This window comes from Chiloscyllium plagiosum, unplaced genomic scaffold (assembly GCF_037043375.1).
Source record: "Chiloscyllium plagiosum isolate Xiang-an unplaced genomic scaffold, Cpla_swu_hap1 HiC_scaffold_18, whole genome shotgun sequence".
Taxonomy (NCBI): domain Eukaryota; kingdom Metazoa; phylum Chordata; class Chondrichthyes; order Orectolobiformes; family Hemiscylliidae; genus Chiloscyllium; species Chiloscyllium plagiosum.
In genome coordinates this window covers 24,706,371-24,725,411 of record NW_028270156.1, presented here as the reverse complement: position 1 = coordinate 24,725,411, position 19,041 = coordinate 24,706,371, and the positions used below count along the sequence as shown (strand labels likewise).

The 19,041-nt window shown below is 38.8% G+C and overlaps 2 protein-coding genes across 6 annotated transcripts in view; one reads left to right on the top strand and one right to left on the bottom strand.

Annotated features, from left to right (window-relative positions):
• The window catches only part of tcp11l1 (t-complex 11, testis-specific-like 1), a 39,590-nt gene extending 24,108 nt beyond the window's left edge, over window positions 1–15,482 (top strand). For all 5 annotated transcript variants that reach the window (XM_043705527.2, XM_043705534.2, XM_087996339.1 and 2 more), the window contains 6 exons: window positions 134–354; window positions 1,494–1,630; window positions 8,113–8,306; window positions 9,863–10,044; window positions 11,235–11,407; window positions 12,509–15,482. In XM_043705527.2, the coding sequence (XP_043561462.2) occupies window positions 134–354; window positions 1,494–1,630; window positions 8,113–8,306; window positions 9,863–10,044; window positions 11,235–11,407; window positions 12,509–12,756 (1,155 nt within the window). In that variant the 3' untranslated portion in view covers window positions 12,757–15,482. The remainder of the gene's footprint in view (window positions 1–133; window positions 355–1,493; window positions 1,631–8,112; window positions 8,307–9,862; window positions 10,045–11,234; window positions 11,408–12,508) is intronic.
• Window positions 15,483–15,944: 462 nt separating this feature from the next.
• The window catches only part of cstf3 (cleavage stimulation factor, 3' pre-RNA, subunit 3), a 116,184-nt gene continuing 113,087 nt past the window's right edge, over window positions 15,945–19,041 (bottom strand). The window contains exons 19-21 of the mRNA XM_043705521.2: window positions 18,806–18,900; window positions 18,005–18,065; window positions 15,945–16,687 (exon numbers count right to left, since the gene is read on the bottom strand). Coding sequence (XP_043561456.1) covers window positions 16,482–16,687; window positions 18,005–18,065; window positions 18,806–18,900 — 362 coding nt within the window. The 3' untranslated portion in view covers window positions 15,945–16,481. The remainder of the gene's footprint in view (window positions 16,688–18,004; window positions 18,066–18,805; window positions 18,901–19,041) is intronic.

The following is a 19,041-nucleotide window of genomic DNA, read 5'->3' as shown; positions in this document are numbered from 1 at the left end:
AAAATGCTGCTGAGGCAGCTCTGTAAACTTCACTAAATAGTTTAGTGTGTGATAACACATTGAAAATGTTTGAAGCCTTAATTTTGCTGATATATTAGTTTAATCTTTTAACTTAATAAACATTACTTCCTAGAGTCTCTTGTCATTCTTGCTGCCGGGTCATACCAGGTTAAGGAATCAAATCAATGAGGTTCTGGATCTGGAGCTCATAAAGCAAGAGGCTGAGAATGGTGCACTACACATCCCAAAACTAGCTGACTTTATCATCGGGATGATGGGAACTCTCTGTGCCCCTATCAGGGATGATGATATTAAGATCATCAGAGGTATCACAGACGTGGTGGAATTGTTCAGGCAAGACATGCTTTAAAATTTAAAACCTACCACTTTGAACAAGCTTTTCATCATCTGATTTGATATGTCCTTATGTAGCTTGATGTCATACTTTGTTTTATTGTACTTCTGCGAAGTGCCTTAGGACATTTCAGTCACAGTCACACAGCGCAGCAGAGGCCCTTTTGGTCTATCCAGTCGATGCCAACCTATCTACACTAATTCCAATTTCCAGCATTTGGCCCACAGCCTTGAATGATATGACATTTCAAGTGCTCATCCATGTACTTTTATGAGATTAAAATATGATATAAATATATGTTGTTCAATAACATGCTGGAATTATTGATTCAATCCTGTTACTTAAATCTCCAACCATAAATAAAATGAGCTAAGACCTAAAACCTTTTAATTAACGTCTGCTTCTTTCATCATGAAACAATATATTCATGAATTTCCTTATTTGAAGTGGCCTATTGCAATGATTTATTATCTTTAATTTAAGTATTTACCCATCATTTTACCAACTGGATGCAGTGTAGATCCTGTATTTTTAAAATTTATTCTTACGTGGGACGAGGGTGTTGCTGGCTGGGCAAGCATGTATTGCCTATTCTTAGTTGCCCTTGAGAAGGTGGTGGTGAGCTCCCTCTTGAACTGCTGCAATCTATCTGCTGTCTGTTTTCTTGACTATGGATGAAATTTCTGTTGCTTTAAAAAGTGCATGTAAATGTTAAAAGAATGCATATCCAGCATGTTCAAGAATTTGCCAAACTTTGCGGTGGTTCCAAATGAATTGCAGGTTTTTGACTCCATGCAGTGTTAAAAGACTAGACATCTGAGACATAAAACCCTGGCAGTATTATCCAATTGTAAATGATCATTAATGCAATGGTCCAGTTGTATCCCTTTCACAAAAGCAGCTTTAGATTGCTCTGAAGTGATTGTACTCTTAATTGCCCAAAATATACTTTTTCATGAAGCTTACTTGCTAAAGACTGTTCTGTATTATGATTGTGTTTTGTCCTATTTTTCTGTCTCAATGGAACATGTCATGATATCATGATGCCCAGAATTGTGCTCTCAATAGCCAGAACCCCTCTGTGAAAATCACAGATTGTAAACCATGACTTGCTCTAAATTATGTTTTGTATATACAGGGAGATTTTTGCAGTGCTGGATTTAATGAAACTTGACATGGTGAATTTTGCTATTAGCAGTATTCGACCACACTTAATGAAACAGTCTGTTGATTATGAGCGGAAGAGTTTCCAAGAATTCTTTGACAAACAACATGGTAAGAGTTGAAAGATTCTTCTTACACAGTCTGGTTTATTACACAGTGCATCTGGTGATTTGGAGGCAGGCTTGTCATCTATAAACTAAAGGTTAAGTTATTAAAAAGGAATTCATTTTAAAAATTTTTAATAAAAAAATAAGTAAACGTGAATTGTGATAACATCATTGGAGAAACTGATTAGGGAACCTTGGAAGTGAATTAAGATTGTTTTTCCAAGCCAGCTCTTCATATGGTTATCATTGATAATAGGGTGACTTACATGGTAATACCAGATATTTATTCAGGATTTTAAAAAGAAGGATTGATTAATGATTAGAAATCTATGAAGTATTTCTGTATTTTTAATTTTCTATATCACATTTGAAAAGAAAGAACAATGCACTGTGTCAAATCTTGGAAATGATACAGACCTCTCATTGATAATTGTTTGAATTCACCATTGCTTACTTAACAGCAGATAGGTTTTGTTGCCTTGAACTCTACAGAGTATAATGCTGCTAATGATCATCTATATCAGTGAATCTTCTATAGGAGGAAAGAATACACATTTAGATAACAGCTTGTGTAACTTCTGGATGTCTTAAACAGGTGAATCTTATTTTTTGGCCAAGTATCAGTTTTGTCAAGTTTCATAGAGGATTTCTCTCCACAATACCTGTTGACTTTTCTTCCCGCATCTTACCAAACGCACGTCATTAACTACTTACCCTGCTGAATGTCAGGCCCCTTTTTGATTCCAGCCCTATTCTACAATTGCCATACACAAAATAAAAAGACCAAAATACATAGAAACAGAAGTAGGCCATTCAGTCTATCGAATCTGATGAGATAATGGTTGATAATCTTTAACTCCACTTTCCTGCCTTTTCTCCATAATGTCTGATTCCCTTACTGATTAAAAATCTGTCAATCTCAAATTTGAATATGCTTAATGACTTGGTCTGTGGTAAAGAATTCCACAGTATCCTCTGAGAGAAGAAATTCCTCCTCACCTCTGTCTTCAAAATGTGACCTTTTATTCTGAGATTGTGCCCTTTGGTCCTAGCTTCTCTGACGGGGGAAACATCGCCTCTCATTATTTTATATTCCAGTGAGTATATACAATCTACTCAATCTCTCGTCATAAGACAGTCCTTTTGAACCTGTTACCAGTGGAAGGAACCTTCTCTGGACTACCCTCCAATGCAAGTTTTTCTTTCCTCAGATAATGGGCACAAAATTGTTCACAGTATTTCAGCTGTGGTCTGACCATTGTCTTGAACAATTTTAGCAAAATTTCCCTACTTTCATATTCCATTTTATTTGAAATACAGGGAACATTCCATTTGCCAGCTGAACTTGGATGCGAGCTTTTTGTGATTCATGAATAAGGACTCCTACATCCCTTTGTTCTGTAGCTTTCTGCAGTTTATATCCATTTAAATAATACTCTGCTGTTCTATTCCTGTCCAAATGCATAATTTCACATTCCACAAGTTATATTCAATCTGCCAGTTTTTTGCCCACTCAGGTAACTTGTTCACGTTCCATTGCAGACTCTTTGTGTTATCTCGCCACTTACCCTTTATCTTGGTGCTGCTGCCATGTGTAAAAGGCTGTTTTATATTATGCAAATCATTGTTCATCCAGAGTTGCCCTGGTTCTTGACATTTCCCCTGGATGTGGTAGACAAGATAAAGTTAATGCTTTGTGGGCAGGGACCTGGTAGACACAGTAGTGTAGAGACAAGGTTTTTTTTACTTGGAGCCATCAGAGGAGGCTACAACACCAGACCATGCCAGCCTGGATCAAGGTTACCACCTTGGTCAGTGCCGAATTTCTTTCCTGGAGGAATGTATGGTACTGTAGGAAGAAGGCCATTAACCATCTTCAATCTGCCAGTGTAAATGCTTTACAGACTATGGAGAAAGTGAGGACTGCAGATGATGGAGTTCAGAGTCAAAACGTCTGGTGCTGGAAAAGCACAGCTGGTCAGGCAGTATCCGAGGAGCAGGAGAGTCGATGTTTCCTGATGAAGAGCTTACGCTTGAAACACCGACTCTCCTGCTCCTGGGATACTGCCTGACTGACTGTATTTTGCAGCACCACACTTGTTGGTTTTAAAGACCATGTCTATTTAAAACTTTGGACTGCAATGAGAAATAATTTTTTTAAAAAAACATGAATTTACCAGGATGGCTGCATAATTTCATGGCAAGGAAGTTGATAACTATTGTGAATTCTGTTTTGTGGCTGTTGTTCCTGTAATGTGTACGTGGTCAGGAGGTGAGGAGTTGTTTACAATTGAAGATGATAAGCTATCAGCTAGCTGACCAGGTTGGAACTGGAAACAAGTTCTAGAGACACAGACAGAGAGAAGGAGAGAAAGACATAGAGATGTACAGCATGGAAACAGATTCTTCGGTCCAACCCGTCCATGCCGACTAGAGATCCCAACCCAATCTAGTCCCACCTGCCAGCACCCAGCCCATATCCCTCCAAATCCATCCTATTCATATACCCATCCAAATGCCTCTTAAATGTTGCAATTATACCAGCCTCCACCACTTCCTCTGGCAGCTCATTCCATATACGTACCACCCTCTGTGTGGAAAAGGTTGCCCCTTAGGTCTCTTTTATATCTTTCCCCTCTCACCCTAAACCTATGCCCTCTAGTACTGGACTCCCCGACCCCAGGGAAAAGTCTTTGCCTATTTATCCTATCTATGCCCCTCATGATTTTGTAAACCTCTATAAGGTCACCTCTCAGCCTCCGACGCTCCAGGGAAAACAGCTCCAGCCTGTTCAGCCTCTCCCCATAGCTCAAATCCTCCAACCCTGGCAACATCCTTGTAAATCTTTTCTGAACCCTTTCAAGTTTCACAGCATCTTTCCAATAGGAAGGAAATCAGAATTGCACACAATATTCCAACAGTGGCCTAACCAATGTCCTGTACAGTCGCAACATGATGTCCCAATTCCTGTACTCAATACTTTGACCAATAAAAGAAAGCATACCAAACGCCTTCTTCACTATCCTATCTACCTGTGACTCCACTTTCAAGGAGCTATGAACTGCACTCCAAGTCTCTTTGTTCAGCAACACTTCCAAGGATCTTACCATTAATATACGTCCTGCTAAGATTTGCTTTCCCAAAATGCAGCACCTCGCATTTATCTGAATTAAACTCCATCTGCCATTTCTCAGCCCATTGGCCCATCTGATCAAGATCCTGTTGTAATCTGAGGCAACCTTCGTCGCTGTCCACTACACTTCCAATTTTAGTGTCATCTGCAAACTTACTAACTGTACCTCTTATGCTCACATCCAAATTTATTATGTAAATGATAAAAAGTAGTGAACCCAGCACCGATCCTTGTGGCACTCCACTGGTCACAGGCCTCCAGTCTGAAAAACAACCCTCCACCATCACCACCTTCTGTCTTCTATCTTTGAACCAGTTCTGTATCCAAATGGCTAGTTCTCCCTGTATTCCATGAGATCTAACCTTGCTAATCAGTCTCCCATGGAGAACCTTGTCGACCGCCTTACTGAAGTTCATATAGATCACGTCCACCTCTATGCCCTCATCAATCCTCTTTGTTACTTCTTCAAAATACTCAATCAAGTTTGTGAGACATGATTCCCACGCAAAAAGCCATGTTGACTATCCCGTAACAGTCCTTGCCTTTCCAAATACATGTACGTCCTGTCTCTCAGGATTCCTTCCAACAACTTGCCCACCACCGAAGTCAGGCTCACTGGTCTAAGGTTCCCTGGCTTGTCCTTACCACCCTTATTAAACAGTGGCACCATGTTAGCCAACCTCCAGTCTTCCGGCACCTCACTTGCGACTATTGACGATACAAATATCTCAGCAAGGGGCTCAGCAATCACTTCTCTAGCTTCCCACAGAGTTCTCGGGTACACCTGATCAGGTCCTGGGGATTTATCCACCTTAGGAGCATGTGCCATTGTTCTCCTTTACAAAAGTTGCCTGTTACCTGCAGTATAAAATTCAGTCCAAATTTGAAGAAAATCTTTCTTGCAGCAGTTGCTGTGAGCTGTGACTTTGGAATTGATAAATCAGAGATATTTTCTAAGTGAATCAGTTGCTGTGTACTTTTTACAAACCAGTGGAAGCACCCAGAGAAAGACACGGTGGGCAGCACGGTGGCACAGTGGTTAGCACTGCTGCCTCACAGCGCCAGAGACCCGGGTTCAATTCCCGCCTCAGGCGACAGACTGTGTGGAGTTTGCACATTCTCCCCGTGTCTGCGTGGGTTTCCTCTGGGTGCTCCGGTTTCCTCCCACACTCCAAAAACAAAATGTGCAGGTTAGGTGAATTGGCCATGCTAAATTGCCTGTAGTGTTAGGTGCAGGGGTAAGTGTAGGGGAATGGGTCTGGGTGGGTGCGCTTCGGCGGGTCGGTGTGGACTTGTTGGGCCGAAGGGCCTGTTTCCACACTGTAAGTAATCTAAAAAAAAATCTAAATCAGCTGAAGAAGCATCATCTCAACATTGGAGCCATTGTCTATTTGTCTGTGAGAACATGAGAGAGGGAAAAGGGAGTATTTATAAGGGAATTAGAGTTTTAATTAGCGGTGTATTATGCCAAAGATTTTATAGTCTATTTACTTACACTAAATTGTGTTTTGGAGGGAAATCCGGCCCATGCTTTCTATCATTCTCTATGTGAAATTCATGTAAACAGGCGAACTGTGCAAACCTTTAAAAAATCATCAGCATTTGGTACAAGCAGGGTTCAGTTTGTAACATGCTACTCCAATGGGTCATAACAGTGCTACATCTTCAGTCCAATACTCCAAACTCAATCTATCTTTGCAATTGTACCCACCTCCAACAGAGGCTCATGCTCTGCTAGTCTCACTGTTGCCTGCTCACTTGTCACTCACCCACTGGACTTGCAGCAAAACTAACAGCTGTGCCACACACATTTATCTCTCTTAGTACTTGCCTCTCTCACCAGCAAGAGGAAAACAGCTCGGACAAAAAAGAACAGAGGGGGTCAAGACAGGTGGTGGGCTGCCTAACATCAAACTTCTCATCCTGTATGAGGAGTGGATCCTGACTCTGACAGCTCTAAGTGGCTGACTGGATGTATCCATATCCCTGATTAGTATCAGAGGCTGCCCTTCACTTACTGTGCTTGCCTCTCCCTGCACCCCCCCAAACTAAAGTCTAACTTGCTTGAATTGACTGAGAACTGCTGACAACCGTGATTAGCCTGATGAAGGCTTTCGCCCGAAACGTCGATTTAGCTGCTTCTTGGATGCTGCCTGAACTGCTGTGCTCTTCCAGCACCACTAATCCAGAATCTGGTTTCCAGCATCTGCAGTCATTGTTTTTACAACCGTGATTAGCTTCCTGTCTTTGTATTTGCACTAAATGGCACAGCAATGCAATATTTCTGTGAGCCTGCTATCTCTGACTCAGTAGAAAGTTGCAAAAAGGAAGGGCAAGGCAGCGATGCGGTGAGCATCAAGGTAGACTCAAAGTGAGTGAATGCTAAGAGAACAAGTGAACAGTCTGGAGATACAATCTTGTTCAATCCATGAGCTGAGTGCAAAGTGTCCTTCCTGCAGCATTACAATGATAGTTGCCATTGCTTTGTGAAGCGCAGCTTTGAAGAGCAGAAGCATCCTGTAAGTGGATTGGTGATGTGCAATGAGGATTCTTAGATTGGCAAATGTTGGATGTTATGTTTGTGGACATGGAATGGATGTGACAAATGCCTACGTAGTGTGTTTTAATGTCCAACCTTGAGGTCCTTTGGAGCAAGCAGTGAGCTGATGTCATAAGGTACATGCTTCGCCTCTCATGTGGAGAAATCTATGTCTGATTTGCTTACAGTGGATGATTCAATAGAAAACTGCATGTTAATAAGATGAGATCTGCAGTAAATGAAGTTGTTAATTTGCAGTAATCATCTTTAATAGGAAACTCACCATTGCCTAGTGAGAATCTTGCCTTGACGCCTAGAATTTAGTTGAAGGCTGCAGCAAGCTGTTCCTGATGTCAAGATAGACCTTGTTGGATAACTCATGCAGTTCTACCACTTTTCTCATCATGGCCCACATTGTTCAGGCCCCTATTAGATTCCTTCTAAAGAATTTTACAGCGAATGAAATGTAGTCACTATTGTAATGTAAGAAAAATAGCAACAAAATTCTGCACACTAAGCTTCTGTAAACAGCATTGTGACAATAACTAGATAACCTATTTTAGAGATGTAACATGAAATTAAGATGACACACATGGATCACTTAATGCACTATCATCAACCTTCTCTCCCTGTCTCTCCATCCTCCCAACAAATAAAAAGAATTTGAATACTTAGTAGAAATACATTTTCAAAGTCTGGAAAAGGCTACTACATTGGTGTGATGTTGCGAGATATTGTGCTTAGCCTGCCTAGCTCTTAATATGAGGAATGTGTTTGTTTTAAAGCTTCTAACATTTTGATTTTCTTTTATCAGGTTCATTGGAAATCACTACAGAATGGTTGCAGGAGGCAGCCAGTGAACTCCTGTGCACTGATGCAGATACTTCTGTGTATGGTGGCGCTGCAGCTGGTGCTAAAGACATTTCTGCATTGTGCCCTGCTTCAGTGTTAAACCATGCATATGTGAAATTGCTGAAGTGGGATCATGCTAACAGACTCTTTCCAGAGGTTAGTGTCATTCCTTCCAGCTGTTTATATTTGACATGATCTCTATTCGTGTTTGAAACTCATGCATGTTAGTTATGGATTCATGCTGGTATGAATGTTGGTCTCTCTAAGAGTAGATTTTACATCTAATCTCATTGTTGACATCCTAGAACAATACTAGGCTGTCCAATAAAAAGAATCATTGAGTTAGCAAAGATACAGACCTTTCAGTCCAACTCATTTGTGCCAACCAGATATCCTAAAATGGTTTAATCCCATTTGCCAGCATTTGGCCCGTACTCCCTCTAAACATTTTCTATTCATATACTCATCCAGATATCTTTTAAATGTTGTAGTTTTACCAGTTTTCACTACCTCCTCTGACAGCTCATTGCATACACAACACCCTCTTTGTGAAAAACTTAACTTGAGTTCTCTTGTGCACCATAGTTTTTTTTAAAAGTCATAAACTATTTTCTTAACTGTGTATAATTCTGCACCCAGTATTAAATTGGGAAGTCTTTTATCTTTATCTTGCTTGTATTGAACTAAGCTATTGCATAGTCCAATATGTAATTTTTCTGGTGATTTGTTAAATTTTTACCTGAAATGATTGGTAGGGGTCTATGTTTAAAAAAATGGCATATCCTTTTAATTCAGTCATCCGAGTGTTAAATCTGTGGAAGCAGGTATAATTGAAAAAAGTTACATTTAATAAATCAGGAAAACCTTTCTTAAGTAAGATTTTTGTTTGTCATTTGGTAGCACAAACCTTGAGTAATAAGCACAGCTATTGCTCAAACCTTTGAGATACCTTACCTTTGCCATAGATTTGGCCTTATTGGAAATGTTATAAATAGGCTTCAAGTCGTTTGTTTAGCTTGCAAGCTTGATACTGAAATAGGGTGCATCCTGAATGGCCTGCTTCCACACTGTAGATAATGTAATCTACTCGTATGATCCAATTATTTTTTGGTGTGTATTGTGCAACCTTATGAATGGACCTAAGGCTGTCAGTTTTGGATCCGAAAGATGCCCAGTCTACCTCTGATCACTCTGGAGGGTAAGGTATTTCAAATGTTTGAGCAACAGGTGAAGCTCGCTGTATCACACTGCCACTATGCAGTAGCAACAAATTGATGTTCTCTCACTAACCGAGTGCTACCAGCAATCCAGAAAGATGGTCTGCCTGTCACACAAATGAGTAATGTGGTATATGAATTTTAGTTCTGGTATGATGCCAGGTATATAGATTCTGTATCCAAAAATCCAGTGGATCATATCAATTAATATATCCATTTTACTAAGTTACAAACCTATACAAACAGTCCATACTTGCAAGATTCACTGCATAATGCCTAGTGTTAGATGTGATTCTACAATTGATCAACATTTGTTGAGTAATACTCTCTGTAAAGAATTATGCTGACAACTAATTTAGGATTATCAGTCAGTTTGTGGTGCACTTATGTGTACTCTTTACTGGAGTTGATGCACAGTGAGTCATAAAAGATATCAAAATCTGAGAATGATTTACCTAGGCAGGTAAATTGCGATCTTGTTATCCCCTTTTATAGCCTGTGCTCATGGACCAATCTCGCTTTGAGGAGATGCAGCGCGAATTGAATCAACTGACCATTACAGCGGCTGTCCTGCTGGTCATATACAACATGACGGGTGCAGCTTTATCCGGGCTGTCAGGATTTCTGGATAGACTGAAGAGAGTTATTAAAGTCTTATTGACAGATATGCATATGCTGTAAGTGATTTATTATGGGTTGCAAACAACTATTCATTACTCACCTAGTAAATTATTTTAGTACAGTTATGGTCCTGCTGCATTCATTTTAATTTCAAAGAATTATGTAGAGATTTTGACATGGAAACAGATTTTTCATCCAACCAAGTCAAATGGTATTTAGGCTGCAATGAACAGCAGTCCTAATTACCTAATACTCTTTCAAGTCCTTTATATTGTTTTTTGTTTGCCAACCTCTCCATCAGATTATTAAACATTGCAATACCTTTGCTTCAGTCACTAATTCTAAAACTAAGTGACATTGCATTCCACAGTGTCACAATTCTCTTGTTTGTCCTTTATCTTCCACTTGTAGATTTACATATGCCTCCCCCTTGTTCTCGATCGCTGAAAAATTGGCTTGTTTCTGTGATTCTGTCCCAACCCCTTCCAACCACCTTCATTCATACTGTAATTTCCTTTGTTCTAACTAAAACAATTGATTTTTGAATCGATCTTATTTCCTCATACTCAGCAGAATCCTAATGAATCAGGGTTATCACTTTCTGCCCTATTTTATAACCAATAACACATGCTATAAAATTTACTATACCAATTAGATTTTTAATTTATTCTCCTATCTTTCCATCTCCCTTTCTTTCTATACCTCCCTTTCTTTCTATACCTCCCTCTTGTACTCCTTCTCCATTTATTTCTACCTCTCATTTTTTTCTCTCTTCCTCTCCGTCTCTCCACCTCTCCCCCTCCTTTTCTCATTCTGTCTCTCACTATGCCCTCCTCTCTTGCTGCCTCTCTCTCTTTATACTTTATTGTTTCCCACTCTCTCTCCCCCTCTCCCTCTCTCTATACCCCACTCCCTCTCTGAACTCCCTCTCTGAATCTTCCTTCCTCTCTCCCTTCTCTCCTTTGCCCTCTCCTGTCTACACATTCTCTGGCACCTTTTTCCTTCTTTCTGCCTGGCACTTTTCTGCTCCATTTCTCTCTCCTATGCCCAATCCCACTTCTTTGTTCTCTCTCAGATCATTTAGAGAATAGAATTTGGCCAAATTAAGAGCTGGCCCACAAGGAACTGAAACTAGTCTTGGAATGTTTATCTTCTCTGTATAAATTATTGTATTTTACAGGTTATTTTTAATGTATTGAAGCTCAAAGGAATTCAGTGGTAAATTGACTTTCATGCTTTGTTACAGCTCCTTTCATCTTTCTGAGGCTATGGTCAGTATGAGTGAGCAGATCTGTGTGGAAGTAAATAACTGCTTATCTCAACATGGTTTCTCACTGCTAAGCACGGAGAAAGAGACAGTGTTAAAAGGTCAAATCCAGGCAATATCTAGTCCAGATAACTCAGTTCACAAACTGATAGGTAAGACTACACTGTACATTAAGTCTTTACAGCTTTTCTTCTGTAATTAAATTATTATTACTAGAAGCATAAACAACATTGAATGGGAAAAATAAATTTACAGGCCGCGGTTACTTCAAAGAACCAAGTTAGCTCTACCTCCCTTTTTAAAACTAGGTGCTGTTACCCCTGATCTTCTTCATTAGATGTCTGCCATGTATGGGCCCTGGTACTTGTCTTCCTTTAGATGTTCCTAAAATGTTCCTCTTATCCATCGGAATATCTGGCATCTCTTTAATATCCATCACTTCAGTGAAGACGGATACAAAATATTATTGAACACCTTTGACATTTTTTTGATCATCATTTACTAATTGCGTGGTGTCCTACCTTGCTCTTAATTTTTTTCTTCTGTAGTTGTAATAGACTTTGCTGTTCTTTTGGCTGTGTTTTATTGTCCTTGTATTGCTGCTTATTTTTCCTTATGAATCTTTAACGTTTCTCATTTTATCACATTCATCTTTATCTTTTGTTGTCTCTTATAATTTTCAGATTTTTTTCAGTTTTATTCCATTTCTAATTGCTGTCCATTCTCTTTATGATGAAATATACTGAATAGCCTAACTGTGATAATTCTACAGAAGGTGCAGGAAAAGAGATTTAGAGGTGTATGTACACAATTCATTGAAGAGGAATGTTGATAAATTTATGAAAATGTATTTGGGATCCTTAGTTTTATAAATAGAAGAATAGATTTTTAAAGCAAAGAAGTGATACTGAACAGAAAGCAAAGAATTGTGGATGTTGGAAATCAACAAACAAAAATTTGAAGAAACTTGGGTCTGGCAGCATCTGGTAATAATCAATACTTTCTTTGTTAAACTTGCTTTTAATTCGATCGTACAAAGTTGACATATCCAATCAGCAAAAATGTAAAATGTATTTGAAGCCTCATTAGCTTCTCTGGTCTCCACAGGAATTCTGGCAAAGTTAGTAATCACTTGATCATTGACTGACCATTTCTGTTTGATTTATATCCCTTTTCCAGGAGATTTTCACTACTAAATCAAGTATCAATCACCATTATTGTAAGTATGACATTGTCAGTTTTTGTTTTGGCAGATGCACGCATCCAGACTTTCCTGAAAACGATCCTTGCGTCAAGCAATCCAAAATCAGTTGCAGTCCCTGGAGGACTTGGTCCTGTGAGAAACGAGTTGGAAGAAGTAACCGTCAAATTTCTTCATCTTGTAAACTATAACAAATTGGTCTTCAGTCCTTATTATGACACAATCTTGACCAAAGTGCTCAAAAAGAATGGCTCACAGCTACCTGGGCTAAGTGAAGAGGAACAACTATCCTCAACATAATTTCATTAGGAGCAATGCATATTCAAGCAACAATTTCTTTTTTTTTGTGTCTCCCTCCACGTGGCTTAGAAGGAGCCAAGCTGGTTGGGGAGGGGGCATTTATGAAGATTGACCTTACATTGGGATAACCCCAGATGGTGAAGGTGCAAAATTCACTGGCCCTTCAAGCTTCTGTAAAATAGAAGGGATGTGTTTCAGTATTAAAGACTCCTGCTTTTTCTAAAACTGGGAAAACATTTCTACCTATGTTGTCTTTTTACTAGTTTTGAATTCCCTCTCTGAAATTTATTTCTCCCAACCATTATTAACAGCCCAATTAATAGAGCCACTTGAACAGACGGATATTATATACTGATTGAAATTTTGTTTGTATGATTTCTGAAGGTAGAACCTATTTATTACACTCTTTAGTTAAATGATAACTTGATACGATGCAGAACTTTAAGACAATTACCGGGATGATTTTTGAAACCAAAGGCCTCTTTACAAAGGGTACTGAGCCACTTGTGGTTCTGGAGCACTCATAAGCCTTTGATACCTTGAGACTTGCGAAGATTATTTTAATGTACTACATCAGCCCTTAGTTAAGCTTTGCCTGGGCTTCAAAATTTTCATCCTTGTTTTCAGACCCTCCATGGCCTAGCACCTCCCTATCTCCTTACTCACTTCTAGCACATATATTCCAATATGTTGCATTCCTTCAATTCTGGAACATTCCTAATATTAATCACTGCACCGTTGGTGATCATGCTGAGGCTCTAACCTCTGGGATTCCCTTCCTCAACCTATCCATCCCTCTACTTTTTTTAAATTTAAGATACTTCTCAACATCTGCTTTTGGTCAGCTGCCTTAATTTTTAAAAATTCAGTCACAGGATGAGGGTATCTCTGGCTAAGCCTGCATTTATTGTCCATCCCTAACTTCCCAGAGAGCAGTTGAGTCAACCACATTGCTCTGGGTCTGGAGTCACATATAGGTCAGACCAGATAAGGATTGCAGATTCCTTCCCTAAAGGGCATTATTGAACCAGATGGATTTTTCCAACAATTGACAATGGATTCACAATCAATCATCATTAGACTCTTTCTTGCAGATTTTACGGATTTTTCAGCTGACACCACCTGTAATAGCAGAACTTCAACCCGGATCCCCAGAACATTACCTGGGTCTCTGGATTAACAGTCTTGCAATAATACCACGAGGCCATTATCCCCCTCTATTCCCCTATGTGGTTTGGTGGTAAATTTTATTTCATTAAGCTTCTGTGAAGCATCATGGGCCTTTTAAATCTGTTAAATGCTCCCTGTAAGTGCATATTATTGGGTAAGGTCTAATGTGTACTGTTGCTCATCAATGTAAAGAATGCCCCTTGATCGGAATTCTGGTTGAAGCTAGAATAGACTGTTTAACAATAGGCATCCACAAAATCTGTTAGTGCCAACTGACTCAAATAAGGAATAGGCATTGACTGACACTGATACCCAAGAAGGACTACTGCTGCAAACAGTAATCAAATCACTATCACTTGTTTCAAAGAGGCCTACATTCCCCTAGATCATGCTTACACAACAGCGGGCTATATCTCACCGGTGTTTAGGTTCTAAATCCAATTTCAGAAATATTACAATTGACATTTTGGCATCTGTTTATAAATGAACTGTGATCTGTGGTCTATTAAGTTAATAGCTAAATAAAGAAACAGGGCCAGTTGTCTAGAGACAACATTTCTGGCTTATTTTTAGACTGCAAGCTAGAATGTTATATGTGACCAACTGAACATTATGCTGAAGTTGCAGATTTTGTGTCATCCTAAACCAAAACCAATTTGTTTGAAGTCCAGCATATATTTCTTTCTGGTGTGAAAATTGAATAGTCACTTTGACTGCACTTATCATAATTTATTTCAAGAGATTACATCACACAATCCTAGGAATGGATGTGAATAACTTTTACAGTGGAATTTGATGAGGAAGGGATAGTTGGGATCAAAGGTGAGATAGATGGAGTGTTGTAGGTTTGGGGTGAGGGTAGATGTGGAGGAGGGATTGAGGAGCAGTGCCCTCTTTTGTGAGGGAGTAAAAAATTGGACATTAGGAGAAATGGAAGAGGAATAGGGTATAGGTGGGGTAAGGACATCAAATGGCAATTTGGCCTGGAAGTATTGGCAATCTTACACCAGCTTGGTTTGCTGCTAGTCGCTGGAGATTTTATTGTGTTTCTTCTTTTATTATAGTACAATTTAATTCTGTCCTAAACAAAATCATATTTGCACAAAAGTCCAACCTTTTCTTGTTATTTATAACCTTTCATTACGCAAGTCACCAAACTATTACTTGAATATTGTGGACCATTCTCATGAATGTCACCTGAATGTGTTAAGGAATATAGTCATGCAGAGTGAAAGCATTTAGTTGCATCATTCAGTGGCCATAAACTCCCTGGTGCTTTCATTATTGCTGGCTGTGTTGCAATATTGTATTTCACTCATTTAGAATTACATGTGTGTGTTGTTGCATAAGGCAACTATGGAGTGTGCATTGTATTAACTACTTTACCAATGTAAATATGAGTAACCTATTTCAAAGAACAATTTGGAGGATGGTGCCTAATTTTTTTTCAGCTGCTTGTTCCTAGAATTTTGCACTATGATAGTAAATAGTGAGAATGTATTTAAGCAAGAAAGGCAAACTTATGTATCCTAAAGTAATAAAAAAGGTGCACCTGGTGCCAGTTTATTGTCTGTTTTCAACAAAAAAACATTGTCAGTACTGAATGATAACTTCCCTACTTGAAACACAATGTACTGGAATTATGTACTTGGGTCAGGAAAGGGAATATAACCCAGCTATCTTACTCCTGTTCATTTTCAACTCTGATCCTATTAGTAAAGTGTGTATGGATGGCCAGGTGACATCAGCTTTCTCTCTCCATCCCACTAGACTTCCTGGATTGCAGTAAAACAAAATCAACCATTTATAAATTAGAAAAAGTACTTCTGTTTTACTAAATTCTAAGTAGTTGAATTGGTACATGGTCATCTTTTGTGCAAAGCCTGAGCATGCTGACCTCTCTCTTGGCACTGAGTACAACTCAGCTTCCGTTGTACTTTACAATGACTGCTGAAAATTGTATTCTGCAGCTGCTGAAAGTAAGGAAAATAGGGTAAACACATAAAATAAGGCTTAAATGTATTTTATCACTTTATTACAAAGTTTGTGTTCAGGCTGTCATATTACAAAAAGAAACAGGTTGCCATAAATAATGGTAAAATGAGACTTGGCAGGACATGACACAAAAGGACAGTGTCATTTCAGCTTTGTGAGATATTAAAATACTTTCCCTCATTTACACCATCCACTTTTTAAAAAATGAAACAGACAAATAAAACAAAATCACAAAGTTTCACAAGTTGCATTAGAGTAGCAGACTTGTACAGATTGCAGTTGTAATGTTAACACAGTGTAGGTGCATACACACTCACTATGCCTGATCAAGATCAAAACATTTTTATTCTGCTCAAACGAGAGCCTGGTGAAAAACTAGTATTTGTAGAGAGGAAACAGTACAATCCATTTTTCCCCATCCAAATGAACTAAACTTATTCGAATGAGGCACAACAGTGAAAGCACAGTCTCATTTCCACAGGCAAGTGAAGATGTAGCTCTGTTTCGTCATTTTAAGAATGGTAAATTCAGTTCTTTCAAACGGTCTGTAACAGACAAGTCTATCGGACTCGTTTCTGTTGCCGTGCTCTGTAAATGTCATGCACAGGAGGTGCCACAGCTCCTTTCTCCTCCTCTTCATCAGAATCCTCATTTGCTGCCCTTTTAAGGGGCTTTTTCATCACAGCATCATTTTCTATAGGTCCATTTCCTTCAATAACCATTTCAGGCTGGCCTCCAGTGATCAGCTCGATAGCTTGTTCGACAGCTGGAAAAATAAATTGCAAAGTTTAATAAATCCATACTTCTCAATGTTCAAATACTAGAATAACCATTGTGTATTTCTTATGTGGCCTGTACACTGAATTAACAAAAATAACACCAAGGTGATGCTGGTACAAGTCTATAGTACCTAATATATATGAATAACAGAAAGCCTGTGTTTAAATGTCTTGGTTGAGATCCATCTTAAACAATATTGTTGGATAGGGGAACTGTCACACTCCACAGCTAATCTTTACAGTTTAACCAAACAGATGAAAGATTAGTTCCCTATAAGCAAATGTTCAACAGACAGGCTTCTGATCCTAGAACCTACTATGGTATAAGAGAAATCAGCATACCAGAAGGAAAATACATCACATGACAAATGTAAGCTAAATGAATTAAAGAGGTGGTATGGACATGTTTTTTTTCTGCTCCCAAATAACACAATGTAATGAACTGGACAAGAAACATTAGGATGGAGTAGGTTTATAGACTAATTGCAGTTAGCTTGTTTCTGTCCACCACAGAACGGAGGGAAACTGCCCCGAGAAGTTTATGAACATTTTTACTTTTTTCAATTTACTTCATAATATTTAAAAATAACCAGTTAAGTGGATATTTAATCAAAATTCAGAATTTTGCTGATTTCATGCCTCTGCTGCTTTTAGAATAAACCATGCAGACATGAACTTTTAAAATCAAATTGCCATCTATTACAATTTAATTTTAAAAAAAAATAGAGTTTTGGAATTCAACTGTAGGATATTGGTCTACAAACACAATGTTGAGAATCTTATTTTAAAATTGTGTCCTAAGGAGATACCATTTAGGATCAAGATGAAGAGAAATTGTTTTACTCAGAGGGTGCTGAATCTTTGTATTTCTCTACCCTCAAAGGCTGTGAAAGCTCAATCTTTTTGAATGTTTAAATTAGAAGTTGATAAATTTTTGAATATCAATGGTGTAAAGAGGTTTTAAATAGAGTGTGCGTGATGGGCAATACAAATGGCATTGATGTATTCGATCAACCATGATTGTATTAAATGACAGAGCAGGTTCAATAGGCTGAATAGCCTATTCCTGTTCCTGTGATGTGGTTATTTGAGAATTTTCTCCACTATTTGAACAAAGATGCCAATAAATTTACTTTAAAGATGTGAACCAAAAAAAGCCAGAAAAATTTAAAACTGAAGATCATTTCAGAAGAAAATTTAAAGAAATTTGCGTCAAGTGGTGTAGTTTCATGACCCTGTGCACTTTGAACATCCATTCTCTTTAGAACATAGACTGTAAAGATGCAGCGGCAAACATTACTTACTATCTGGTAACTGACAGCGTCTTAAAACTTCAATTAGTTCATCAACCTGAACAAATGGCCCCTGCAAAAAAGACATTTTCAAATACAATCATGGCTTACAAAATATCTTAAAGACAAAATTAACAGGATAGCTGAGCCACTGTTTGCACCAAGGTCAACCTCACATGTCTCAACATTAGAATTCATTGTCATTTCAAATATATACAGAATATTGCAGTGTATCCACCAGTGCAAGTGCAGACAGGGTCAGCTGGCTACCATACTGCATGCTCACTGCTCCACCAGGTGGTGACAACCTTCTCAATAAATGCATCCTTGAAGAAAAGTTGGGAAGATAATGCAATGGTGAAAGCTGCGAGCTGATGCTGTCGAGTTCTGGGGAGGAGTGTTGAGTGTGGGGAAGAAACTTTATATTAGTCTTACTTGATACCCACAGAGCATGTAGCCTGCAGAAAATGTTTAGATTAGGAATCGCTCCATGTCATGATTTGAATACCTGAACTGTTCCCCTATTGCTCGGAATCTCCTTGGAACAGATGCTTTAGGGAAAGTTAAATGGAGAATCCATCTCCATCTTACATTTTCATCTCTCCCCAATCCAGACAGTGGAACTGACAAGGGAGAGAGGTTGGGGTTGGAGGAGGGTAGATAAAGAGAGAGAAAAAGAGGGGGACAGGGGGAGAAAGGAAGGGAGAAAGAGGAATGTTGAACTGTTGTTCTGATATTCCCTATTTTACACCAGCACCAAGAAATCAAAATGACTTCACCTATGCTGGGACTGAAAAAGACACCTGCACTTACCTGGAAACAAGTTGGAGGCGGTAACAGTTTCATAAGTAGCACAGAAGCTGGAGGTACAGGAAAGACTCCTCCAGGTACAGGATGGAGGCCAGGAGCTGCATAAGAAAACCAACATTTCTTTAACACTTCCAGTGTTACTGCAGCAAAATTACTTAAACAACGCATCATTGACACTCCAACTCGGCTCCTTTTATGGCAGAGCAATGAAAATAATTAACAAATTTTTACCAAATATC